This window comes from Vulpes vulpes, chromosome 5, assembly GCF_048418805.1.
Source record: "Vulpes vulpes isolate BD-2025 chromosome 5, VulVul3, whole genome shotgun sequence".
NCBI classification, from domain to species: domain Eukaryota; kingdom Metazoa; phylum Chordata; class Mammalia; order Carnivora; family Canidae; genus Vulpes; species Vulpes vulpes.
In genome coordinates, this window is record NC_132784.1 from 67,187,148 (window position 1) to 67,214,049 (window position 26,902).

Here is a 26,902-nt window from a genome sequence, read left to right on the forward strand (position 1 = left end):
GCTGGGATACTGAAACATTTATCCACATGTTTGACATCTCTCTCTTACTAAGATGAGGGAAAATGGACCTTAAAGGATGCTTTCTATACCAGTATTTAAATGTAATCAGTCCAAGGTTGCTGGGAAGAAAATGCAGATGCCTTTTACTAGTGCCCAGGCTGTGAGTCTGTCTCCTCTAAACCAAGAGCCCTAAGATCTCTGTGGACTCTGGGGTTTGGACCAGTCCTGTGACTTAACTGTGAGTGTGAAAATCTTTAACCTCTGTGGTACCAAATTCGTCCAGATTCAACTTGCTAAAACTGGATGTTGTTTCCCGGTCTGTCCTTCTATTTGTCTTTAAAGAATATCTGTGTGTTTGAGAGGTTAACCTGTTGAGCACATACTGAAAGAGTTGCTCCAAGTGAGGGAGCAATTGGGGCTTGCCCTCCCGTAATTTTGCTTCTTGAGAGAGGTACAAGCCAGACCATCACAGTTGATGCTCTTACCAAGGAGAAATGGCCATGTGCGTGACATGTGCTTTAGATTAGGCTTTGTTTTACAGAAACTGCTTACCAGGTAATGGGGGAGGTACACATACGCATGTGTGTTGAAACCATTTGTCAGAGGATAACTCTAGGAAGGCCTCCAAGATTATAGCCAGGGTTTCTTTTTCTCAGAAGCATTTGCCTTTTCCTTTCCTCTCCTCTCCTCTCCTCTCCTCTCCTCTCCTCTCCTCTCCTCTCCTCTCCTCTCCTCTCCTCTCCTCTCCTCTCCTCTCCCCTCCCCTCCCCTCCCCTCCCCTCCCCCCCTCTTCTCTTCTCCCCTCCCCTCTTCTCTTCTCTTCTCTTCTCTTCTCTTCTCTTCTCTTCTCTTCTCTTCTCTTCTCTTCTCTTCTCTTCTCTTCTCTGTTTCTCTATAGAGGCACCTGGGTGGCTCATTCAGTTAAGTGTATGCCTTTCTGCTCTGGTCATGATTTCAGGGTCCTGGATTGAGCCCTGCATTGGGCTCCCTGCTCAGCAAGGAGTGTACTTCTCCCTCTGTCTCTCCTCCTTGCTTGTGCTCTCTCACTCATTCTCTCTGTCTCTGTCTCTCTCTTGCTCTCTCAAATAAAATATTTTAAAATAAATAAAATTTCTCTAGAAGGTAGAATTTCACTATTGCCTATGTATCTAGAGGCTGGCCAGTGGGCACAAACATCTAGGAAACAGCAGACTGGGTTCCATGGAGCATTCACTGGCTAGATGCCAGTCACGGTATCTGATGAGTGTATAGGAGCTTGCATTGGTAGCATTTCCTAAACTTGAATGATCATGGAAAAAGAAGGCTTTTCCTCCTACCTTAAAGACCTGCTAACTCCTCAGAAGTTTGTTAGAAACACATTTTCCAGGTTTAGTTTTTACCAAAAGATTTTTAAAAGCTTGTTAAATTCACAGAGCTGCTTAGCACCCTTGGCATCAAGCATGAGCCATTTTGGGGGTGGTTCTAGTTCCTGAAATTCCTGGGGCTCTTGCTGCAAGGCTTTATAACTCTGTTTCTCTAAGAGTCAGGTGCTCAGATGATGGGACATGTTTGCCTTTGATAGACCGATTGGGTGGCACTCTCTTATATGTCCTGTTTATGTGTCTGTGTGCAGATCACTAGAGTGACAATGCCTTTTTTTCTTTCTCCCTCTGCAGACCTTCCAGACACAATCAGGGAGCGATGGGAGGCGTTCTGCGCAAGCTCCTTGGGAGAAACTAACAAGAGGAACACGGTAGATCTAGTAGGTTTTACCAGGTCACATTTCTGTGACCCCAGTGCTCTCAGCCTTTGCCTGCTTATTCAGAAAAAGATGCAAGATCTTTCGTTTATCTTGGTAATTTGGGGCCAAGGATAAGTTCATGTTTCTTTACCTGGAAGAGAGGTCAGTGTTCATCCTATTCTTGATTACTTGTCTAGTCAGCTCCTAATTCCTGCCTGGGTTGAATCAGAGGGTACAGAGAGGCCACTGTCTCTACATTCCCGCCTCCACAGTGCCCTGTTCCCTAAGCACCTCAACAAAACCACTGCTAACCTACTCTGTTGGCTTTGTTGCTTTATGCCTCAGATAAGCCTGGTTGGTTAGAATCCTCAGGACACCTTTGGATGTTTTCTAACTTTACTGATTTGAGTTTACCTTCATTTTAAATTGTTCCCAGGGTGAGGGCGTGGGGTGGGATTTTGTAGGTGACTTTGAAACCCCACCTTTAACAGATACGTGCTTCAGCAGATTAGCCAGGGAATAATGGCATTGATAATATTTTTTAAAATTATATTGGACTTTGGAATGTATTCTTTGTTTTTTTTTAATGCATTAGGATTTAAGGTAAGTATTGCTTTTGCTTTTGCTTTTAAAGATAGGGAAAAGCATTTCTTTCATAAGCACATGCCAGCTGATAATTGAGGTGGTGGCCTTAACTCTACATGGCAATAGATGTGTCAGGCATTTAATTCTGTGATTGAAATTCAGCATCTACAGTCTGAATTTCTAATACACATTAATGCCTTGCTTGTTAGGCAGTCAGGTATGTGGTAGCCATATCAGTTCAGAGCAGAATTTAGAAACCGAAACACTGTAATAGCTACAGAGCAGTCACTAGGTCTTCCTGTGTCACACCCCTAGTGGGGCTGTTGCCTCCTACTTGATAGATTGTCTAACACATTTGGTTATCTTTTTCTAGACTCTTCACAGATTGGTTGGGTAATGGCTTGTTAAGGATAGGTATAATGATAGAATCAGTAAGAGTTGGAAGAATTATGAAGTTAAGAGGTGACTATAAGGGAAATTGTGTGAAGCCATTTAATTAAAATAGATCTGATGGCCCTTGGTGTCTCAGTGCATCATAGCCCAGCAGAGAAACTGGCATCCACATTGACAGCCTTGAGTCATCAAGGAAGAGTTAATTTTTGATGAACATATTATCCACAGTGGGTTGCTTTTTTCCCCCAATCAAATTGGTTAAAATTCTGGATAATCGGGATTTTATTGTAAGGTGAAATTGCTCTCTTCTACTGTTAAATTGAACCATTTTAATTAAGAAGCCACATTTTGATTCTTTGCTAAGGATGCAGGCAATGTGGTCTCCTTAAAGGGATTTTTGTCTTATTTCTTATTTATAAGGGAATATTTAGGAATATTAATTCTGATTTTGCTTGGGGAACTTCTTTAAAAGTTGTACCTTCAAAGAATTGACTTCAGAGGTAGACTTCAAAAATGTCCAGTTAAACTTGTTATCAGGAGTTTCAAAAATGTCTTTATCCTTGGTATCAGGAGTTTCAAAAATGTCTTTGTCCTTGGTAATTCAAACTGATTTCTCTTGTGAGCAGTTCTGTATAAAGAGAGACTTCGTTGCAATTCATATAACAGCTACTTTTCATGATGCTATCAGTAATCTGGTCCATAACTGTGTATAGTTGTTATGTTTAGCTACATGATAGAATATGGACATGCAGTGCAGAATTAATGTGTAGCAGCCCTTTGAGTCTAGATCTAGACTTTTATACCTGTGTTGAAGATCTAGACTTTTATATGTGTGTTGAAGAATTAATGTGCAGCAGCCCTTTGAGTCTAGATCTAGATTTTTATACCTGTGTTGAAAATTATCCTGGGCCAACCTACCACAAATGGCTGCTTAGATCTCTTTGCTGAAAGTTGTCAGACTTGTAGAGCCTGTATTGAGTTAGCCCCACTCTGTAATTTTGTTGTCTGTGGGACTTTTGGGTTGATGTCTCAAGACCTGTTCAGTTCCTTGATCCCACATGTCTATTACTTATACCACCTTCTTTGAGTTTTAAGGCCTCCCAGGAGGGAATTTTACTCTGTGTAGTATTTTTAGGGGTACATAGGTTCTGGGTTTTTGAGGATGTTCACATATCCTAGGCCATGAGGGAAAGTTTCCCTGTAGCCTCTAGGCTTTCCATTTTTGGGCCCAGAATATGTCAGGTTATATCCTAGGGGGTTGGTACCACGTTCTAGTGAATATTATTATAAACACAGCTTGGTAAATGTAGTGAGTCCTGCCCTTGTGAAAACTTCTCACAGAAAGGGTGCTCACCCATATAACATAGCACAAAATCTAAGTAAAAGCGTTTCAGACATTTTCATTCTTAAAATTGACAGTTGAGTAATAGATTGCTTAGTTCCTGTTCCCTCCCTAAATAGATATAGATTAGACCCCCTGTCTTGATGCCTTAACTTACTAGTTGTTTTTATGATGGCTCAGACACCTCTCTGGGACTTCCAGTATATTCATAGGACTTGAGTCAACATTGGGGCAGCCCGGGTGGCTCAGTGGTTTAGCACCACCTTCCACCCAGGTAGTGATCCTGGAGACCCGGGATCGAGTCCCACGTCGGGTTCCCTGTATGGAGCCTGCTTCTCCCTCTGCCTGTGTCTCTGCACCCACCCCCCCCCCCCCGGGTCTCTCATGAATAAATAAATAAATTCTTAAAAAAAGAAAAAGGACTTGAGTCAACCTGTAATTCAGCACCATATACTTGGGCTGATGCTTTGTCATATGGCCCTGGCCTCTTCTTATGTTCTAGCCACGGCAAGGATTCGTTTATTAATTCATTGAACACTACTGGCTGTGGGCCAGAGGTCTTGCACACTTATGTCGGGAAAGCTATGCCAGTCCCAAGCTCTTAACACTTCTGGGACAGCTTTTTAATTACCCTCTGTCTGAGGTCTTTGAAGTACTTTAATCTGTTGACCTCATCACACCCAAGTATTATATATACAGTAGACTCATAGATTGCTTATGTTTTTAATTTGGGAGTTTTATTATATTTATTATTATTATTTTAAAGATTTTATTTATTCGAGAGAGTGAGAGGCAGAGACACAGGCAGAGGGAGAAGCAGGCTCCATGCAGGGAGCCTGACGTGGGACTCGATCCCGGGTCTCCAACATCACGCCCTAGGCTGAAGGCGGCGCTAAACCGCTGAGCCACCTGGGCTGCCCTGGGAGTTTTATTATAGATGAAATTTGGTGTATTACTTACATCTAGAGACCTCTCTGTGGGTGTGTTGGTAAAAATTGGTGAAGATTTAGACAGTATATCTAGGTAACATAGATGTCTTGGTATTGACTTTGGAAGGCAGAGTTTGCTTTGTTGTCTCCCTTCCTCTCCATGGGGGAGAATGTGTTTTCTGAAGTACTGGTGCTTCTTTCGCATCACTGATGAGATTGTGTAGAATGATACACATATGCAGTTGTGGATTGCCTACATATCCCACAGGTTGGGGTGGAACCTCCCAGAGTTTATGTTCTAGGCAGCTCTAGTCATGGAGGTACCCGGGGTCCACAGCAGGACTCCACTATAGCCAGGAGGAAGAATATGTGACTTCCTCGTTTCACTTAGGTTAACTTCAGTCATGCTTACGATCTTCTTAGCAATCCAATCAGCCAAGATGAAGAAAGCACTCACTTATTTTTCCTGTAATTACAGTTTATAAAACTTAAATTTTATTATGAAAGCAGGGAACATCTCAAAAGTATCAAGAATATACTTAGAACACATCTGGCTTGGTCACAGTGTTCTTACATACTTGTTACTTTTTTGAAAATTATGATTGTATTCTCATTCAGTGATTTGTTGGTATTCATTAATTCAATAAATATTTGAGTGGCTACTGTGTGCCATGCATTGAAGCTGTTATAGTAAACTTGATTGGCAAAAATCCCTGCCTCGGTGGAAATGGATAAACAAATGGATGGATAAACTCCAGGGGAGGGAGCCAGGATTAGTTTTGGGTAGATGTGCAATTTAAGATTATGTAGTCTAGGAAAACCTCATTGAGAAGGAAATATTTGTGTAGAGGCTTGCGGGAAGTGGCAGGGAAAGAGCTAGCTAGTAAGAAACTGGCATATTGTCCAGAGGGAGAGAATGGGATGTAAGGTCCTAGGGGCTCTGCAGGCCAGATCTCATACTGCTTTTAATCCACACAGGAGCCTTAGGTTGTAACCTTAGTAAGATGAAAAGCCATTAGGTACTGAATTAAGAAAGGATATAATTTATAATTTGATGGACATTTTAAAGGATTATTATGGCTGCTAGATTCAGATTAGACTGTAGAGAGAGTGAGAGGTCTCAGCAAGGAGACTGGTTGGCCGCCAAGAACAATTGTTAATCTAGATGAGATGATGGTGGCTTGCACTGGAGAGAGATGACCAGAGTGATGAAAAGCGATAGGCTTTTAGGCTGTGTTTTGACAGTGGAGTGAGTAGATTTGGGTGGAACAGAAGAAACTAGATGGCCAAGATTTTAGCTGAGGAAGGAGAAAACAAGTGACATCTGAGATGAAAATGCCTCAGAAAGAGTGTGTTTGGAAGTTTAGGTCAGGGACGCTGGTGGCTGCATCTGTGTGGTGAACTCAGTGGCATTCTAGTTAGCAAGTCCCTCTCCCCACAGGGGTGTGGTGGATCCAGTCATCTTTATAGCCTGTTTTATTAGTAATGATTTCAGGCCAGGCATGGTGTGGGTAGAATCAGAATCACCATATATTTCAATACATAAATGCAAAAGTGTATATGTACTGTGTTATTACTAACTTTCTAAAACTTCCTTTTTGGAGAAAAAATTATTTTAACCTCTCAGAATTGCTTTGAGAATACAAATTATGGAGACTATGTGAAAAGGGGTCACAGTGTCTGATATATAGTAGTTGCTCAACAAAAACTAGTTTTTTACCTTTCATTAATGAACTGATTTATAGCAAAGAGTAAAACTATATGAATGAGGAAACATTGTATCCTTTTTGAACTTGGACAAGACATGCTGAGAGTAGCCAAATCTTTTTGTTGTTGTTGTTCTCTGTTGTTTAGTTGACCTAGTTTGCTCTTTGAGTTGTCTTTTGGTTCTGTACCCTACCATGGGGTTGCACTCCTAAAACATATACTGGCTTAGTATGATTCTTATACTAACTTGCCCTCCAAGTAGCCCGGAATTCCTTTAAATCCACTGCAGTAGAATGGCATAACCTGTTCTTGATTGCAGCTCTCCTGTAAGGTACCAGATGCCATGACCAACCAGTATCTGCCTCCTCCCTTCTGCATTCTGGCAGGGCTCTCCTGGAATGTCTACATCTGCACATCTTTCCCCACTAATTCGCTAAACCAGTGACTGACCCAAGCAGGTTCCCTTCATTGGTCACAAATTCTGCCTTTGACTTCATCAGGCCAGTTCCCGAATCACAGTGTGAATGCTATATCCATCCTCAGAGAAGAGGGAGAGGGAATTAATTGGAAATACTACTGGATTAGTCACTTGGCATGGTATCTTTACCAAAGATGGTCAAAGGAAAAAGAGATTGATTTTATTCCGGCAGTGATATATTCAGAATTTCATCAGCCATACCACACACAGACCTATTTGGATTCTATTATGGGTTTCTTGAACCAGTGTTGGAACATCATAAAGCAAACCAGGCCAGTTTCTGTAGCTCCAGGCTCTTAGGCACAGACAGCTTCAAGGGTTGGCAGGTGCCAGCCGCTCATGTCTTCCCATGGTGACAGTGCTCTCTGCCAGTCACACTTCTGTAAGAGTAAATGGTGAATAACTCAAAGTACAGTATTAGTTACTCTTAGAAGTACAGTTGCTTGTTTTAGAATTTTGCAGACTGTTGATATTTTTACTTGCTGTATAGCAGTGGCCGTTGCTTGTGCTCTGCTTAGTCACTTACATGTCTTTATTTTTAATAATATATTTCCCCAATACTATGTGTCATTTATGAATTAATTAAAAATAACTTACTGTATATTAGTGAGCAGTTCATGTTTGTGTTCTTGTTTAATTACTGTGAGTTGGTTGTAAGTCTTGAGGGCAGGGGGTAATTTTAAGGGGCAGAAGATTTGGGGGTCTTCTTCTGAGCAGGGTACTGCTGGCTCGCAGTCACTAAGCACTAAATAGTGCTTTATGGACTGTGTTTTTCTTAAAGTGGACAGGCAATGCAAGAAGTTAAACTGAAATGCTGTATTTACTTTTTTTTTTTTTTTTTAAGGATTTCTTTATTTACTCCTGAGAGACACAGAGAGAGCTGAAATGCTGTATTTAAACCTTACCTTCCTTGTGGCTCACTAGTAACCCCTAGGGATTGCAATTTCACCCCTCAAGCTGGGCACTTACAAGTTACCTGATATTTTATCTGAGTCGTTCTTCAACCTTCCCTTAGTAAACATTAATAATTGGAGATGATCGTTAAAATCATATAAATGGAGTAACTAACCTCTTACCTGTTTTCTGGTGGAATCAGTAATGAGACAGATAACACAGATGGGCAACAAAAAAGGATAGGTAACTGACCATCTGATTGAGTGAAGTGGGCCTTTGAATTATTTGGGTGGATTTTACAACTTAACTGTTACTTATTTTTGTTCTTGCTGTTGTTACACATTGAGAAAACTAATGTGATTTTTCCATTAAGATGCTGATACAAATGTCCAAAACTTTTCTGTTAAATAGTTTTTTACATTTTTATGCATATAGGTTACAACCTGCCATATTCATTCATCCAGTGATGATGAAATTGACTTTAAAGAAACGGGTTTCTCACAGGATTCTTCTTTGCAGCAAGTGAGTCATGCCTAAAGCTTTGCTTTTTGTTTTTATTTTAAATGCTTAGTCTAGTTGCCATCTATGACTCAGCTTCGGAGGCAGATTATGCACTAGGATGTGATTTGGGGTTACTTGTTAGTCAAAAGCATTTAAAATAGGAAGTGTTGGGTATGTGAGAGGAAGGTTTGTATTGATGTTTCCAGGAAATGTTTTGTATCTGATAACAACAATGCTAAGTCGGGTAAATTTTCAGATTTGAAAGAACTGAATGGTTTTGCAAGTGTCTCAGACATGCTCATTATGCAGACCTGTGCGTAGTTGTGTTGTTGCTTAATGGGAATAATGCTTTTAACATCAGTAAAAGTAACTTTCAAAAAAATCTCTAAACAAAATGGCTTATATGTTTCTGATGTCTGAGGTCTTTTATAGTGACTCCTAAATTAAGTTTTAGTTGAAGTAATTCACTGCCACCCTACCCTCCTGCCCCACCTTCATCTCCATTTATCAGTTGCTTATACTCTGTGAGGGAGAAAACAGAATATAAAAATACATGTACTGATTTATCTGTCACTCAGTGGTGGTTCTTGGAGAGGCAGGCAACCGCTGATCTCACTGGCTTGTCTAGGTATCAGAATTGGAAGCTAATAGTAGAAGCTGCTTTTTCAAGTTATCAGCTCTTCATATGGAGAAATCCTCCTCAGTCAGGACCAGGTCGTGGCATGGCAGTTGCTTTGGTGTGGCAGTATGATTGATATAGTTCCCTTCCCACCTGGCACTGAATGTTTGCTTGGCTGCTTTTTTCTCATTCTTTAAGCCATATCTTTTACCAGGGCCAGGGCCAGGCTGCTGATGACTGCTGATCCTGACTTTTGGCTTCCAGATAGGCTCCTCTAGTAAAAGCTGAGTCAAACAGGTGCTTGGTTTCGGTACAAAGTCAGTTTAACATTCACATTTTCAGGGCAGGTCTGAGGTGGTTTTTCAGCACTTCGCTGGCTTCTCCATTGATTTTCGACACTGCTGCCCTTCAGAAGCCAACCTCTCAGGGTTGGGCAGAGAGCAACTGGCCTGTAGGGGCGGTTGTGGAGCAGCAGGACCTTCGTATAGAGCACAGCAGCCCCTTACTGCTACCCTCTTGCCTTGGCTTGCTCTTGGGCAGCACTGGCCACTCAGGGCGCCCACCTGGCTCACTGTGAACCCTCATATCTACAGGCACTTCTTTCTGGATCCAGAGTTCTCTGGTTTTAGCCCAGGAAGCACTTTCTCCCCCACAGAAGCACCTGGAAAGTATTGAAAGAGTACACCCTGCCTGGCATGAACTCCAGTGCCACATACTCTTCACCCCTGAGATGAAGCTCATTAGTATAAAATATAAATTATCAAGGTGATTCTGAACCTGTTGAAATAGCTCTAAGAAAATAATTTACCTATTTGTAAATAAGCTAATAACCTTGAAACTTTAGGCAGCTGATTTAACCTAAGAGTGGTTACATTTAGTTACCTGGAGAGTGGGTTCCCTTCTCATAATCTGATTCCATGGTTGTTTTGGGGAGAAGTTTTTCTGACATTTTTTGGGGTTGACTAACTGCTGGCATGCACAGGATCAGCCCCCATCACACAAGTGCCATACCAGCAGAGTCCTCAGTGGGCTGCTGCCCTGTGGCTTTCATCTGCATCCTAGGACTTTTTGAAGTAGGAAAAATCATTCCTTTTTGCTAGACAAGCCTCTAGTAAACCTTTCTTTGCGTGTTAAACTATAAATCAGCCATGGAGCCATGGATCATTATGCAAATAAGAAATAGGTTTCCAAACCCTTTCTTTTTAAAGTTGGAAAGACAAGGTTAGGTTAACTTAAGAATTTTATACTGAGTTCCATTATAATTAGAATATTAGCTTATATATATATCCATTTCAGTTTCTCATTCACATTTGCAGTTAGGTCTCATTTGGTAGAGTTCTGAGTGTAGAAACAGGACAGGCCATTTAACAAGGTCACCTGACCATGTCACTGGTGGGGCCATACTTGGCTCAGGGAATGCTTCACAGCTTTTGTCTTCTGTCCCTTCTGGTTTCCTCACCTCCAGCGTTTGACTCTTCCTTCTGATTCTGAAAGAAGTGTGGAAGGTGAGGAGGTCTTCCTCTTGCTGGGTCTGGAGAATGAGGGTTGACTTGTAGAGACAGGCTCTAGAGGTCTGATTGGCAGCCTCCCACTCCCGCATCCAAGCAGGCCTGTTCACAGGCGGTCACATGAGATGGGGCACACCAGGACTTTTGTGGTTCAAGTGGAGCTTCCAAAGAGATTTGCTTAATAAAATGGTAGGCTTACTTTTCAGTGACTGTCTTCAGCCAGGATGATAGTTTTGGGAAGTGTGGGTTTTGGGTTTTTTTTCCTTAATAATTAAGTTTTTAATAATTACACAGCCATATGGTACTTTCCAGACTTGGATTTCTCCCTGTCCAGAGTACTTCTTCTATAGCTTTAAATACAGTATAGTAACAGTCTTTACATATGTGGCTTTAGGAAGCTCTGATAGCTTTATTAGCAAAAAATGTATTTGAAACCTGAAATTCTTTGCTAGCTTATACCTTCCTAGAAGCTGTAATTGTCTTAGAAGTAATGAGGACTGTAGTTTGTTGGTTTTCTTTTCCCTCTAAGTTACTTGGGTCTATCAGCTATATATCTCCCTAAGTAGATAGATGGATAGATAGGGAGACAGATGATGTAAGTATGTGTGTACATATGTATGTGTATTTGTACATATGTATGTGTGTTCATGTATATACATATATAATTAGTATTTGTATGCTCTTTATGAAGCATTTAAATAAACACTTTTGGGAACATTCCTTTCCTTTTGTTCCCAAAAAGATTCATATAGAAACACCAGAGTCACAAAAAAATTAAAGGGGAAAAAAAGAATCAAACAAAACAACTGGGGAGGGACCTTTACCTTTGTGTGACCAAATTTCTATTCTATAAATAAACTCAGAGCCCAGCTTATGCCATTGCTCAGAAAAATGATTTCATTACTGTGTCTTTGAAGGTGGCACACATCCCATTTTACCTTACAAAAGATAAAGATGCAATTCAGAGGAATTGGTTTCTTCCTTGTTGGTTTTTACGAATATGAGTGTTACATATCATATTTTTCATCCATATGTTCAAGACTGAGCCACACCTTGCAGAACTTGTTCCTGACCTTCTCCGTTCACCCATACTCCCATGGCTCAGCCGTGGTATTCCTTGTGAGGCTGGCCCCTTGCCCCCGTGTTCATATAGTATCACCTCTGCAGGCAAGAAAAGGGATGGCATGGAAGTGTGCGAGTGAGCAGAGGGGTGGTGGGGCTCTAGAGTTAGAAAAAAGTGAGGTTTTAGGTTCTTGGTAAACTAGATACCACTTTTTCAGACCAGAAGAGATGCCTTCCAAAGCCAAATATAAGGTTTATTTTTTAATCATCTTTAACTTGGATTATCCATGCCATAATTCCCTGCCATAAGAATGAGTAATCAGGAATTAACAGTAGAGGCATTTTTGCAGCAGATGTCTGCAGGGTGGAATCTGTGGGCTCTGCTCAAAAAGAGAACCAATGAGGGTTCAGTTTCACTCAGTTATAGCTGCCTCCATACCAGCAAGTGGCCTCAGGGGTGATGCCTTTATTCAGTTCAGCCACCAGTTACTGCCCATGCTCTTGTCTGGGGTTCAGCTGCAGGAAAGAGCTTTCTCAGCTATCCAGAGCTCTGTCCACAAGACAGCACACACATTGGTATTTATTTGCCTCATTTATTGTTTGGGGTAGAATGAGGAGTGGTGGCACTTGCTTATCTTCATTGTCCTTCACTCCTGACTGATAACGCAGAACGCATTTGTGCATTTCTCTTGCTCTGCTGGGCCTGCTTGTTGTTTTAAATCAGAGTATCAGCATCTCTGTGAAGTCCATTTTAACATTCCCCCATTTCTCACCAAGAAAACCCAAGTGAGCCTGGTGCTCTCTAGAAATGGTGTAGGAAACAGAACAGGCTCCTCTATGGATCTTAGAGTTGTAGGCTTTTCAGAGTGATGTTGGAGTGTGAAAAGTTTGTCCTGTCTCTCTAAGGTAGGTAGGATAGAAGCTACTTTCATACTTTTCCCAACTTCTGAGATTGAAGTCTTTCTTTTTTTTTTCTTTTTTTAAGAAAAGTGTCCCTGAATATTGTGTCATAGGATGGTGAATGTGGTTATTAGTTGTTTTTCCTCTGGTGCAATGTTACTGTAGTGGATTGGGGGTGGGAGATACAGAGGGAGGTTGGGTGGTCACCACTTACTGGATCTTAGGTTAAGGTTGGTTGTGTCCAGAGGTGATTGATACATCTTATAATTTCAGACTGTCACATGTCACTTGATCGCCTTGTTGAACAAGTCTTAACCCAGACCTCTCTAAAGATAATTCGCAATAGAGGACAGAGTGGTCACTTAACATTTCTTATAGTGAGTGACATGTGCATTGGAACGACTTGTGAGCTAAATTCCAAAATTTCCATTTTTGGGCAAATGGTGTCTGAAATTATTTGATTTTTTTTCTTAGAAAAACACACCAACTTTTTAAGCCCTAAGGCTCTATAAATAAGATGGTTTCTGGAACACAAATGGGCAAATAGTATGTAGAGTGTCATTAGAATCATTATATCACTGTCACTGGTCCTGGGGTTGCCAGGCCTTTTCTGATTATCAGATGCAACAAATGACGTCCAATTTTATTGACCAGTTTGGCTTCAACGATGAGAAGTTTGCAGATCAAGATGACATTGGCAAGTGAGTATCTTTTCCTGTTCCCCTCTCTCATGCACTCCTGCTTTTTGTGAGACATGTGGGTTCTGGGGACTCTTCCACATTCATGTGTTAAGAGGAGCCTGCCCTCCAAGGTGTCCTTGTAGTTCCGGCCTATTGGGCACTGAAGCACCCAGAAGACAAGTAAGGATGAGAGGGTCACTCCCACAAGAGGGTCTGCCTCTGGTGTGACTTCTCTCCCAGGGGTCTGTTATTGTTTAGATGGAGCTTCTCTTAGGAACCCTGCGCCTTGCAGTTGTAGTGCTGGATAATGTTACCTGGAGTAACGAGTCCCTGCTGTATAGTTAGTGGGTTGGAGCAGGCATGGTTCCTTTACATCAGCAGCTGGTATTCTTTTGTGACAGGAGCAGCTCACCGTGTGTGCCTTATCTGGCTGACTCACCATAAGGTCGAGCTGGGTATTTTGGAAGACAGACCACTCATTCTGCTAGGTGGGGGAAGAGGAGCACAGAAATGGGAATTATTGGTACTGTACCAGATTAATGAATAGGTGATCTACAGAAATGAAAACAAATGGTATAGCATCTGGCCTCAGGAAAGGGGAGGAGTTTATAAATAAAGTATTTACAAGGAGGGTATTCTACATCACTGAGAACAGAGTTGAGTGTTAAATGGCTCTAATACTCCCCAGCCACTGCCTGGTGATGCCCGTCAATACCTGGCATCTCTGTGGCTCCTTACTGTATTAGGTCTTTATGGCTTAACAACAGTCAGTGGAGCTGTCTTCTACCTCAAGTTGTGGTTTCTAGCATGTGAGAAGTTGGAGATTTTGAACACACTCTTAGTTGTACCATGCAATATGCTGTTAGCGCCATGGATGGAGGCTTCACTGTAAACAGAGCAAGAATTATAGGCTATCAGCTGCCCTAAGAATCAACTCATATGATCCAAAAAGAGCAAGGACTGTCCACATGGTGTTTGTGTCTATGTCCCAGAGGTGCTCTCACCAGAGCCCGTAGGCTCCCCACTGGCATCTCTACACACACCCAAATCCCCACTGTCAGTAAGTGTTACTAGTTAGGAATCCGTCGCTTTAGAATTTATATTGTGTGGTTGGTGTAATGATTGATTAGAAAAGATCTTGTAAGAATTATATTGACTCAGAAAGTTATGTTTCACAGTCTAGGAGCTTTCTTCCCCCTACTTTCTTCCTCATTATGCCTATTAGAGGATTTTTGAGGTGTCTCTTCTGTATATGAATTTGTCCGTCCCTGGAGAAAGCTCAGTGTCTGACAACTCTTGGGTAATTTTTCATGTTTTGACTTGTTTCTTCTTTGCAAATAACGTATTTCTTGGCCAACTAAGTATGGCCCCAGGAACCATGGTTGTTACCGTGGGTGTTAAAAATCTTTTATAGGAAGGCTTCGAGGGAGGGTGTGTTTATTCTGTCTTAGGCCTTTCCACCCTGTATGAGTTCCTTAATACTAAGGGAGGAAGCATCATTTAATGCAAGCAGGTTTCTATTTTTATTTCACCTATGGAGATTTTAATGATGGTATGAATATTTTAACTTTGAAAAGTTACATAAATAGTGTTTATGTCAGTCTTTTGGTAATTATTCCTATACTTACATTTTGTTTATAGTGTTTCTTTCGATCGGGTATCAGACATCAACTTTACTCTGAATACAAATGAAAGTGTAAGTATCAATGTTTCATCTGGTGAGTGACAAGGTATGTGAAGTGTGGACGGGGGAGGCTGGGATCTGTCTGCATATGGATGCCATGTGTGTCAGGACCCTCTGTGCTCCAGGAAACTTCATCTTAGTTTGGTGTTGCTTCACCCACTCACATGACCTTTGTGCTCCCTATGGGTATGAGCTTGCAGCCATGGTTTTCTTAAGATGTAGCAGGGCTGACAAAACTGGGCTCATTTGTGATTGCAGTGTAGACATGTATCTTTAAAGACTGCAGTTCGAGTCCAGCCAGCCACCTTTTACTTCAGCTGTCTGTCACCAGGAAAGAAACTTGGGTTAGATCAGGGCCAGCTTGTCATCCCCAGGCAGGGCTCAGATACCAAGTCAGTCCTATCAGCAGATGACATGGGATTAGTGTCATTTGAGTGGGCACAGTCTTGACTTTGATGTTGATTAACATGAGAGACCACTTGTTTATTTGCTGATGTGATAAGGTAGAAACTGATCAGACTGTTGATGCTCCTGACTGCTTAGCTGGACTGTCAGATATGGAGGAAATGGAGGTTGCTTTGCTATTGGGGCAGATCTGGGACTGCATTTCAGGTGCTGGGGCAAGGAAGCTCTTGGAAGTAACCCGGTGCTTTGTCAGATGAAAGGGAGTCCATGATGCCAGTGTAGGCTCCTACGTGCCATTCATTCATTCATTTATTTATTTATTTATTTATTTATGAAAAGATCTTATTTATTTATTCATGAAAGACGCACACAGGGTGGGGGGCGGGGAGCGGGATCAGATACACAGGCAGGCAGAGGGCTCCATGCAAGGAGCTTGATGTGGGACTCGATCCCAGGTCTCCAGGATCACACCCTAGGCTGAAGGTGGCTCTAAACCACTGAGGCACCCAAGCTGCCCCTACGTGCCTTTTAAATCCATTCTTTTTGGGGGAATTTTCTGTTGTTACACAAAGCTGATATTAGATGCTTTTACATTTTATTTTGGTGTATATGCTAGGCACTGTTTTTGAAAGGAAATGAAGGAGGGCACCTGGGTGGCTCAGTTAGGTGTCCAACTTGATTTTGGCTCAGGTCATGATCTCAGGGTCATGAGATTGAGCCTAGCACTGAGCTGTACGCTCAGCAGCAATTCTGCTTGAGATTCTCTCCTTTTCCCTCTGCCCCTCTCCTGGTTTGTCTGCATGCACGTGTTCTCTCTAAAATAAATAAATCTTTAAAAAGAAAAAAGGAAATGAAGAATATGATTTATATTGGCAAATTTTGGATAAAATAACTAAGTTTGTTCTTTTTCTCTCTCTTGTTTTTATTTAGGGAAATATTGCCTTGTTTGAAGCATGTTGTAAGGAAAGAATACAGCAGTTTGATGATGGTGGCTCTGATGAGGAAGACATCTGGGAGGAAAAGCACATTGCCTTTACACCAGAATCCCAAAGACGATCCAGGTAAGTGTGTTACAGTAGCAGTAATATCCAGTGCATAAAGTAGATGATGGTTAGGAGACATACATTTTATCCTGTGCAGATGTATATGTGTGAATTAGAGACCAGTGCTTCTGTCACGATCAGAAATGCCCGGGTTGGGGCACCTGGGTGGCTAAGTTAGTCAAGCATCTGACTATAGATCTCGGCTCAGGTCTTGACCCCATGGTTGTGAGTTCAAGTTCCACATTGGGCTTTGCATTGGGCCCAGAGCTTACTTGAGAGAGAGAGAGAAATATGCCCTTATTAACTGTTGCGAGATGGTACTGATACTCCTGTCTAGTGTGACAGGAGTGTGGACGAGTCAGCGTGATGAACTTGAAAATACTGGAAGTGTTTAGACATAGTTCATAAAGCGTTGTGACACAGCCTCTTGTGAATGGGAGGCCTTGCCTAGAAATGTAGTATTAAGTACTCTGAATAGATGTTCCCTTACCAGAAACACCTGTTGCTGCTGAGTTACCTGTTGTTTCCTATGAAAGAGTTTCCCCAAGAAAGGGCAAAGTTGTTTCTAAAAGTTTATCTAACTGGAGGAGACAGTCCTGTCCATGGGGATGCTTTCGGATCAATCCAGTTGGGTTTTTTCCTCTATAATTTGTTGAAGTTACTCTAACCCAAGAACCTAAATACATTTGCTTCAGTACACAAGGAGTTCTTGTTATCTGAGAATCCATTACCAGAATCTTCATAGTTGAGAGAACAGCAGCTGAACCTTTGTTTTTATTTCATTTATTTTTAATAAGTAACGTTTCCACATAGCATACAATTCAGAGAAAACAAAATGTACAGTGAAAGGTAAAGCTCCTCCCACCCCCAAAAAAACTAAAGCTTCCCTCCCACACCAATCTCTTACCCATTTTATTCCTTTTGCTGAACAGAGCGTGCCAGCCTTTCTTGCCTGTTCTCTGCATGTACCAGCAGTTATGTTGGGTTTCTTAGAAAGGTTTGTTGTTTCAGGTTACAGAAGACCTCACTGTGACTCAAACTTGGAAAAGTATATTTGTCTCATGATCCACAGCTGTTTAAGGTCATTAAACCTAGCTTCTTTTTTTTTATGCCCACTTTTTCATCTTTTGCATATTGGCTTATTACTTTGTAACCACAAGGTAGCTAAAGCTCCAGAACCAGGAAGCAAGAGATAAATGTCTAAATGGCATTTTGTTTGTTTTTAAGATAAAGCTTGTCACCATTTACTGTGAAATTTTGGTCCTAATGTTGAGTGAATTCACTAAATGGCCATTGCCTACTGCCATCTGTACTCTAGGGGCAGACCATACTCACGCATTATTACAGCAGTGTGGTATGTCCCAATGGAGTACCATTTGTAGAGCATGTAGAGAAAGAAGTATGGCGATGAAGACAGTATCTGGAGGACGTGACAATTGATCCCCAGAGCGAACACAGGATGATGAGAAAAGGCAACTTTTTATTATTTAACGGCTCTGTTGAGGGATAATTGACATAGAGTAAACTATGTTTTTGAATTATATAATGTGGTAAGTTTGAACATATGAATATATATATGAATACATCCATGAAACCATTATGTCAGTCAAGATTATGAACTTACCCATCACCTGCAAAAGTTTCCTCATGCTCTTTTATATTGCCTTTACCCAATCTGCTTTTTATTCCTTTAGGATGATTTATGTTTTCTAAGGTTTTATATAAATCAGATTGTACATTATCTACTTAATGTTTCTTCCATCAACTTTGAGAGTCACTCATGTTGGGTGATGTATCAATAATTCATTTGTTTTAATGTCTGTGCAGTGTTCTGTTGAAGGGATGTACTATTTACTGAATGGGTGCATTTGTTTATTCATTTGCCTGCTGATGGACATTTGGGTTTCTAGTTTGGGGCTTTGATATCACTTGAGAATAGACTGTGGTAAGTTATGGATGTATATCGTATACCCTAAAGCAACCACGCAGCAACAAAACAAGGAATTATAGTTAATAAGCCAACAAAAGAAGTTACATCATAAAAAATATGTGAAAGAGGGCAAAAAAAATAAAAGGCAGTTGGGACACTCAGAAAATTACTAGCAGTATGATAACATTAAACCCAGGCAGCCCCATTAGGTATTACTGAATGCTGTTAAATAAGTAACGTCAAAACCTGTTAAACTGAAGAGATTGTCAGATTGGATAAAAATTCTGGTCTAACATTAGCTGCCTATGAGAAATAATTTAAATATAGACACAAACGGATTAAAAGAAGTCTACACATTATAAATAAAGCAGATTTCAGAGGAAAAGGGTAAAGAAAGGGTCATAAGGAGGTCAGATCTTCAGGAAGACATAACAGTTCTAAGTCCGTGTGTACCTAATAACAGCTTCAAAATAACACAGCAAAAACTGAGTACACTGCAAGAGAAGTAGACAGATCCACAGTTCTAGTCCTGTGGTACAGCACTCCTGCTCTGGTCGTTGATGATGGGCAGAAGTCAGAGGCACAGAGCACTGAATACTGTCAACTAATATGACCCTGTTGGACATTTGCAGAGCACTCTACCCAACAGTAGCAGGGACAGGCACTGTTTTCAAGTGTACCACATGACCTATTTATGCCAAGAGAGATCATATTTGGGCCATAAAGCCAGTCTCAGCAAATTCCAAAGGTTTCAAGTCCTACAAAGTATGTTCTCTGACTCCAGTGGAATTAAGTTAGAAATCAGTAACAGAAAGGTCTCTAGAAAACCTCCAAATATGTGGAAGCTAAATAATAAGTGAGTTACAGAAGAAATCAAAGGGGGGGGGGGTATTTAAAGGATCGTTTTTGTACTGTTTATATCTAAAAATTAGAAACCTCTCAAACCAATAACTTTAGCTTCCAGCTTAAGAAACCAGCATGAGGGATCCCTGGGTGGCGCAGTGGTTTGGCGCCTGCCTTTGGCCCAGGGCGCGATCCTGGAGACCCGGGATCGAATCCCACGTTGGGCTCCCGGTGCATGGAGCCTGCTTCTCCCTCTGCCTATGTCTCTGCCTCTCTCTCTCTCTCTCTCTCTCTCTCCCTCTCTGTGTGACTATCATAAATAAATAAAAATTAAAAAAAAGAAAAAGAAACCAGCATGAAGGGCAAACAGAAAAACAGTGGAGGAAATTGTTGCAAAAGCTGTTCTTTGGGACGCCTGGGTGGCTCAATGGTTGAGTATCTGCCTTTGGGGAGACTGCTTCTCCCTCTGCCTATGACTGCCTCTCTCTCTGTATCTCTCTCTGTATCTCTCATGAATGATAAATAAAATCTAAAACAAAACAAAAAGCTGTTTTTCGAGAAGATTGAGAAAGTTGATGCACCTCTGGGCAGAATGATCAGGAGAAAAAGGAATGGCTCATACCAGGAGTGAGCAAGGCGACGTCACTCCTGGTACTAAAAGAATAGTAAGTGAATATTGTGAACAACTCTGTGCCAATAAATCTGACAACTTAGACGATCTTTGAAAGACACAGACTACCAAAGCTTAAGCAAAAAAACAAAACAAAACAAAAACCCAAAAAGTCTTCTATCTATTAAAGAAGTTGACATTATAGTTTAAAAATTCCCACATACACACAAAAACTCCAGGCTTAGATGGCTTCTCTGGTGACTTCTACCAAACATTTCAGGAATTACACTAGCTTTATAAAAAGCTTTTGGAAAATTGAAAAGGAAGGAATAGAGTGCCCATGTCGATCTATGAGGCCACATCAATGTGACCTGATAACCAAAGCTGACATGACATGACATGACATGACATGACATGACATGACATGACATGACATGAAAAGTGATTCAGTTATTTTTGTGAATGTGGATGCAGACGCTCTTTTAAAGGTTTTAGTAAATAATGGAATGATAATACATCATGACCAAGGAAGGCTTATTTCAGAAATTCTGAGTTGGGTTAACATTTGAAAATCAATCAGGAAGCATGTGGCCAAATCCAACATCTATACCTGATAATCAGCATTCTTAGCAAACTGGAGACAGAAGGTAATTTCTTTAGTCTGATTAAAGCTTTTACAATAAACCTACGGCTGGCTGACTGTATAGTAAAAATGGAATGATTTCCCTCAAAGATTAGGAACAAATCAAAAGATGTTTACACTTACCACAGCTTTTCTCTATTGTTCCTGGGGCTTCTAGCCAGTGCAGTAAGTCAAGAAAAAGAAGTAAAAGCCATCTATGTTAGAAAGGAAAGGGTAAAATTATCTTTATTCACAGACAACAGTTATTGTCAGTGTAGAAAACTTGTTGATATCTACGAAAAGATTATTAGAACAATTAAGTCGGTTTGGCATGATTGTATGGTACTAGGTCAATATAATTGCATTTCTATGTACTGCAACAAACAGTTGGAATTTAAGTTCCTAAAAAATCCTATTCATAGAAGCGTCAGAATATTAAATATGTAAGGATAAATTTGGCAAGATATGCAAAACTTAGATGCTAAAAATTACAAGACAGCTGAGAGAAATCAAGAATTGATAAATGTTTATAATTTGAAACTCAATATTGTTAACATGCCAATTCTCCCCAGATTGATCTAGAATCAGTGCAATCTCAAGTAAAATGATAACAGGGTTTTTTTTAGTGATTTAAGCTTGTGCTTAAATTCATATGAAAATGCAAAAGCGGGATCCCTGGGTGGCGCAGCGGTTTAGCGCCTGCCTTTGGCCCAGGGCGCGATCCTGGAGACCCAGGATCGAATCCCACGTCGGGCTCCCGGTGCATGGAGCCTGCTTCTCCCTCTGTCTATGTCTCTGCCTCTCTCTCTCTCTCTCTCACTGTGTGACTATCATAAATAAATAAAAATTAAAAAAAAAAAAGAAAATGCAAAAGAGCCAGAAGAACCAAAACAACTTTTTTTTTTTTAATTTATTCATGAAAGACACAGAGAGAGGCAGAGACATAGGGAGAGGGAGAAGCAGGCTCCCCACAGGGAGCCTGATGCAGGACTCGATTCCAGGACCCCGGGATCACGACCTGAGCCAAAGGCAGACACTCAACCATGAGCCACCCAGGCACCCCCAAAACAAGTTTCATAAAGAACAGTTAGAAGACTAACAGTATTTGATCTCAAAATACAGTAATTGAGACAATGTGTTTGGTAAGACAGAGTAGTTTGGGGGATAGAAAAGTGTAAATAAGTAAGTGTAAAGACAGCTGACTTCTGATGCAGGTGCAAAAGCATTTCTGTGGGGAAAGGATAGTCTTTAAACAAACAGTTCTGGAACAGGTGAACATCATTATGCAAAATTATTGAACTAATTCCATACTTCTTGCCATATATACACATGGATTCCAAATGGATCTTAAACCTAAATGTGAAGCATCAGACTATAAAACACTAGAAAATCTTTGTCCCCTTGGGTTAGGGAAAGATTTCTGAGGTAGGATGCCAAAAGCACTGCATGAAAGGAAATTTTCATAAGCTCGACTTGTCAAAATTAAGCACTTCTCGTCTAGCAACATTAGTTAAGAAGAAAAGGAGGATGGTGCGTAGACTCAGGGAGGACATTTGCAAATTACGTGCCTGACATAGGGCCTCTCTGGAGGGTGGTGCATAAAGGACTCTTAGGGTTCTATACAAATTAAAGACAGTAACCTGTTTTTTAAACTGTGCTAAAGGTTTAAAAAGATCCTTTAGAAAAGATGTGTGGATGGTAGGTTGGCACAGGAAAAGCAGTTCAGCATCTTGGCCATGAGAGAAATGCAAATGACCACCACAGTGAGCTGCCTCTAGACCCTCTTGGAAGGTCGTCTGTAGATGTGCCCACATGTTCATGCAGAGCCAGGTGCAGTGGGGACAGCTGAGACCAAGATTAGGCAACACACTCGTGAAGGCAAGAATGAGCCCTTTGGAGTGCATATGATTTTTTTTTCTTACTGGATGACCTCAGAATGTCCTGGATTTAGCCAGTGACTGATAGGCAGCATTAAATATTTTATTTCGGTCTTTGTGTCCCCCCCCCCCCCCAGCTCGGGGAGTACAGACAGTGAAGAAAGTACAGACTCTGAAGAAGAAGACGGAGCAAAACAAGATTTGTTTGAACCCAGTAGCACCAGTACAGAGGACAAAATGGAGGTAGACTTGAATGAACGTAAGTCAGCTGCTTCTTCCTCTGTATTAGTCACTGTGTGTTGGAAACAGGTGTATTTTTAAACAAGGCACCCTGGCCTGCAGGATGGGAGTTAGGTTGAGTTCTTGGAGGTGTAAGTGTCAGGGACAGGGCCTGAGGGAAGGAATGACTTTCCTTCCGATGATGCGGTGTCTCTTACAGTGTGGACACCCCACTGTGTGAGTCTGGTTAGGGATAGAGCACACCGGGGGGGTCTAGCCTCTGGCTACAGGGCCTAGGAGCCAGGCAGCAGGGGAGAGACCAGAATTAGGGAAGAAAAGGAAGGGCTGTGTTTGTGGAGTCAGAAATCCACTACCAGAGGAAACAACTTCAAGCTGAGACTATTTGAAATGGGTTCTTCAGAGTTGATTTATGAAGCCTATAACCTAAAACTTGTCTGGCTTCAGTGCTTATTCATGTCCTGGTACTTGCTAAGAAGACTTGCTTTCACTGGATTTAAAAAAAATACCTGTTAACTTCTGAAAGGCCAGGTACATTTTTATTTGGAAGAGCCGTGTGGGTTGACACTGGAGCTTTCCTCAAGGCTGACAGTGCTTCGTGTTCCTGGGGAAGGCCTTTGTGTCCTTAGTCCTGGAGGCTAAAAGCTAGCTCTGGGCATCAAGTGGTCCTCACTACTGCAGAGTTGGCCAGGACCTTAATAGTAACCCAGCACAGCCCCATGGGACAGACCTGGAAAGCGAGAGCCATGGAGGAAAAGAGGTTTGGCCTCTCTCCTCTCATTCTCTCATTGTTTTCCCAGCTCACCATCTTCAGGAGGAAAAAGTGGGCTTTTCTCTCTTAATTCAGTTCGAGTCCACATGCCTTTATCAATATCCAGCTATGTGCCAGATGTGGAACACAGACTCTCCGTCTAGAGTCTCCTGGAGAATGGAGAGATTGTGGTAGATTCTGGGGCGCTCCCCTGGGAAGGTCATTTCTGTGTAGCCTAGCATGGTGTGCAGTGAGAGCACATAAACAGACCTAATTTCACCTGAAAGGACACATCCCCGAGGAAGTGACATTAAAACAGACCTGCAGGTTAGATCCAACCTTGGTCAGCAGTCAGTGCCATGAGGCTGTTTTGATGGATAGAGGTGAACAGCCAGATGAAAGAAGTAGGGGTATGGTCAGGAAGGGTCCTGAGCATAGGATCTTCTGTTCTCATGGAGTTTGGGGTGTGCCACCTGCTGTTTACTAGCCCAGAAGCTCTAAACCCCCTGAAATTTTGAGTGTTTTATGGAATCTTCATTAAATGGGTACTTTTGATCAAATAACTGGCCATTAGTGATTTTCTCCACTTCTGGCCCCTCTTCCCTTCTAGGAGGGTGGGCTATGGGATAGGGGTAAAAGTTCTAGCCCTCTAACCCCAGGCTAGTTCTCCTGGCAGCCTGCCCAGTATTGAGCCCCATTCTGAGGCCACCAGTCATCTCTTTAGCATACAAGACACTACTTCAGAGATTCCGAGGGTTTGGAGGTGGTGGTGAGCTGAACACAAATATGTATTTTTTCTTGTGTCACCAGATGCCTTCCTCTTTGTGTTAGCTACAATGGACTGTGGGAAGGCCATTAAAAGTATGAAGTGGGGCCACATCTGGATTGGGATGCATTTAAAGTTTCCAGTTTATTACAGCTGAATATACAAATTCTGCTTTAAAAAAATTTGGGGGGGAATAACTTTGGATTTACAGAAAAGTTGCAGAGATTATACAGGGAGTTGGGGCTGTGTACCCTTCCTTCACCCATCTTCCTCCTGGTGTTCATATAATCTTGGTACCTTTGTCCAAAGTAAGAAATTATAATATTCTCAAAAAAAAAAAGAAAATTATAACATTCTTTTATATGTGTCTTTGCATCCTCGTGTGATATTTCTGGTGGAGAAAAAAATCTTAGAAATGGGAATTAGGGATTAAAGGAAGTCTACAGTTTTATAATAGGATAGATGTTATCACATTGCCTGACACTGATTCTGCTGTTTCCACCTCTATCAGGGGTGTGTTAGAGTGCCCTGTCCCCACCACTCTGGCTGCCTCCTTGCAAATGTTTCTGAAAAATATCTTGGATTGCACTGAACTTCTGAAGTATTCTCAAAATGAGGTTTCTGCTCTCTTTTTAGCACCCAACTGGTCAGCCAACTTTGATGTCCCCATGGAGACAACTCATGGTGCTCCCTTAGATTCTGTGGGTTCTGATGTCTGGAGCACAGAGGAGCCAGTGCCAACTAAGGAGACGGGCTGGGCCTCCTTCTCAGAGTTCACATCTTCCCTGAGGTGAGTGTGTGTGTGCTCGCTCCCTAAACCTGTCCATAGGAGAACTGGGAAAGGGGACAGGGGTCAGCTGCAGACACTGTCTCTCACCTTGATTTACTCCCTACATGAAGATAATGCTCTACACTAAGTCACAAATCAGTACAGGGGAGCTAGCGACACAGTTATGGATTAACAAGGAAACTAGTCTCTATATTTCTTTTATCCAGGTGAGCTGGGAAAGGCAGTGGGCTGTGTACACATAGTAGCCCGGGAAGATAGGGCCCCGGGAGGTTATATAGTAGGGTGCAGACCATCAGAAAACAAACAGGATTGAGGAGGATAGAAAAGGGATAGAGCGAGAGCTCCTGACAGGCACCTCTGTGGAGTGTTACAGAAGAATGCACAATGTATCTTGAACTTAACAGATACTTTGAGCTTGCATTTCACTTGTAGCTAATCTGGTGCTGTAAATTACAGGGCCTGATAGGATGGCTGTCAGTCTTGTTATTTGTAGTATTTTTGTTGACAGCAACCTATCTTTTCATAATTTTCCTGAATAATATTGCCAGCGTTTGAGTATTAACCATGGATTTCATGTCTTACTAGGCTTAGTTTGATTTGCTAAACATTGTTTTGTCTCAACTACACATTTAAAAGACTTTGTTGCTCTCCGTGCTGTTACGGAGAGCAAAAAAGTGTGTTTTTAACTAATCACTGGTAATAGGCAAGATGGGAGCGCGAACTATCACAAGGTCACGGTTACCATCTTCAACAATCAGGGGGCTGGCTGACACCTGTGTGGCTTTACAGCAGTTTCAAGAATAGCAGGAAGCCATTGTCAGGGGCAAAAGTGAGGTTGTGGGAAATGTCTCTAAAGTATTTTAAGTTATTTCACTAACTCCACTCCAGCACTGGACAGTCGGGTTTCCACCTCTTGTCTTTTTTCTGTCTTTTATAACTAGAGGATAAGACCCCCTAGTTACTTGGAAGCTTGCTGCCCTTTACCCCTTATGCTCAGTTCATGTTTTCTTGTTAAATATCACTAAGGCCCTCAGGCAGTTTGGCTCAAGGTAAGTAGGGATTTTTGTAAAAATCACAGCAGGTACAGTTGATGGTGCATAGTGTCAGCCCCTGTTGTCCCAGCCCTTGGGACCCTGGTGACCGAGGGGGAGGATGAGAGACTGGTGCATTCTGAACCTGTCTGCAAACCTCTACGAAATCCCCATGCTCCTATCCTGCTGACTTAGCAGAATATTTACCTGTCTGCACTCACCTGCTCTGCAAGCAGCCCTCTGCACCTATATCTATCTCTGTGTCCTTGGAGTCTATGACAGACTGCTCCTGTCGCCCCAGCGAGCCTAGAACTTTGAAAGGGTTTTTGTGAATGAATCATGGTAACTGATGGCTATTTGCCACTGCTAACATCTGAATTTTCTCTTTTCTAAAAGTACAAAAGATTCTTTAAGGAGTAATTCTCCAGTGGAAATGGAAACCAGCACTGAGCCGATGGGCCCTCTGACTCCCAGTGTTGGCACGCTGGCCGCGCAGCCTGAAGGTGGGTGTGGAGAGCAGGGCACCAGCCGACCCAGCCTGCTGGCCTTTCACCTGACTGTTGTTCAGGCTTTGACTGTATGCTTAGTTTTCTAGATCTGAAGAGTTGCTTTTGTCTACATAACAGTTTATAAAGCCAGTCTTGATTCTTAGGCTCAAAGGGCTCAGGGAGTTGAGGTGGTAGGTCTGATGTCCTCAGGGCAACTGATAAAAAGAAATTGTGTATTCATTCCAGAACCATGGCATGGTGATTTTAGAAGGCATTAGGGACCTAAGTGGTCAGTTGTTCAGTCCTATCAATATACAGAAATGGAAACAGACCCAGAAAAGAAGAACATCTTTGCCTGCAATGCCCAGTGTGAATAAAATCAGAATTAGGCGTGTCAGTGTTTTCAAGCCTCGCTGGTACCAAGTTCTTTTGTCATTTGGAGTTTGCTTTGCTGGAGCATGCATGTGTGTCTTAGTATGTTTCAGGCATAAGGCTGTTTCTTTTCTT

General features: G+C 41.8%; 1 protein-coding gene across 50 annotated transcripts in view; it reads left to right on the plus strand.

Annotated features, from left to right (window-relative positions):
- The window catches only part of PPP6R3 (protein phosphatase 6 regulatory subunit 3), a 144,931-nt gene that overhangs the window by 106,376 nt on the left and 11,653 nt on the right, over window positions 1–26,902 (plus strand). For 21 of the 50 annotated variants that reach the window (XR_003235835.2, XR_012001647.1, XR_012001649.1 and 18 more), the window contains 8 exons: window positions 1,656–1,741; window positions 8,484–8,570; window positions 13,242–13,339; window positions 14,960–15,014; window positions 16,338–16,468; window positions 22,470–22,591; window positions 24,723–24,876; window positions 26,304–26,410. Coding sequence is in view for 27 of the 50 variants with exons in the window: in XM_026004235.2 (XP_025860020.1) it covers window positions 1,656–1,741; window positions 8,484–8,570; window positions 13,242–13,339; window positions 14,960–15,014; window positions 16,338–16,468; window positions 22,470–22,591; window positions 24,723–24,876; window positions 26,304–26,410 (840 nt within the window). In the remaining 23 variants the exon portion in view is untranslated. The remainder of the gene's footprint in view (window positions 1–1,655; window positions 1,742–8,483; window positions 8,571–13,241; window positions 13,340–14,959; window positions 15,015–16,337; window positions 16,469–22,469; window positions 22,592–24,722; window positions 24,877–26,303; window positions 26,411–26,902) is intronic. The other 29 variants (XR_012001660.1, XR_012001654.1, XR_012001655.1 and 26 more) reach the window with 2 other exon arrangements.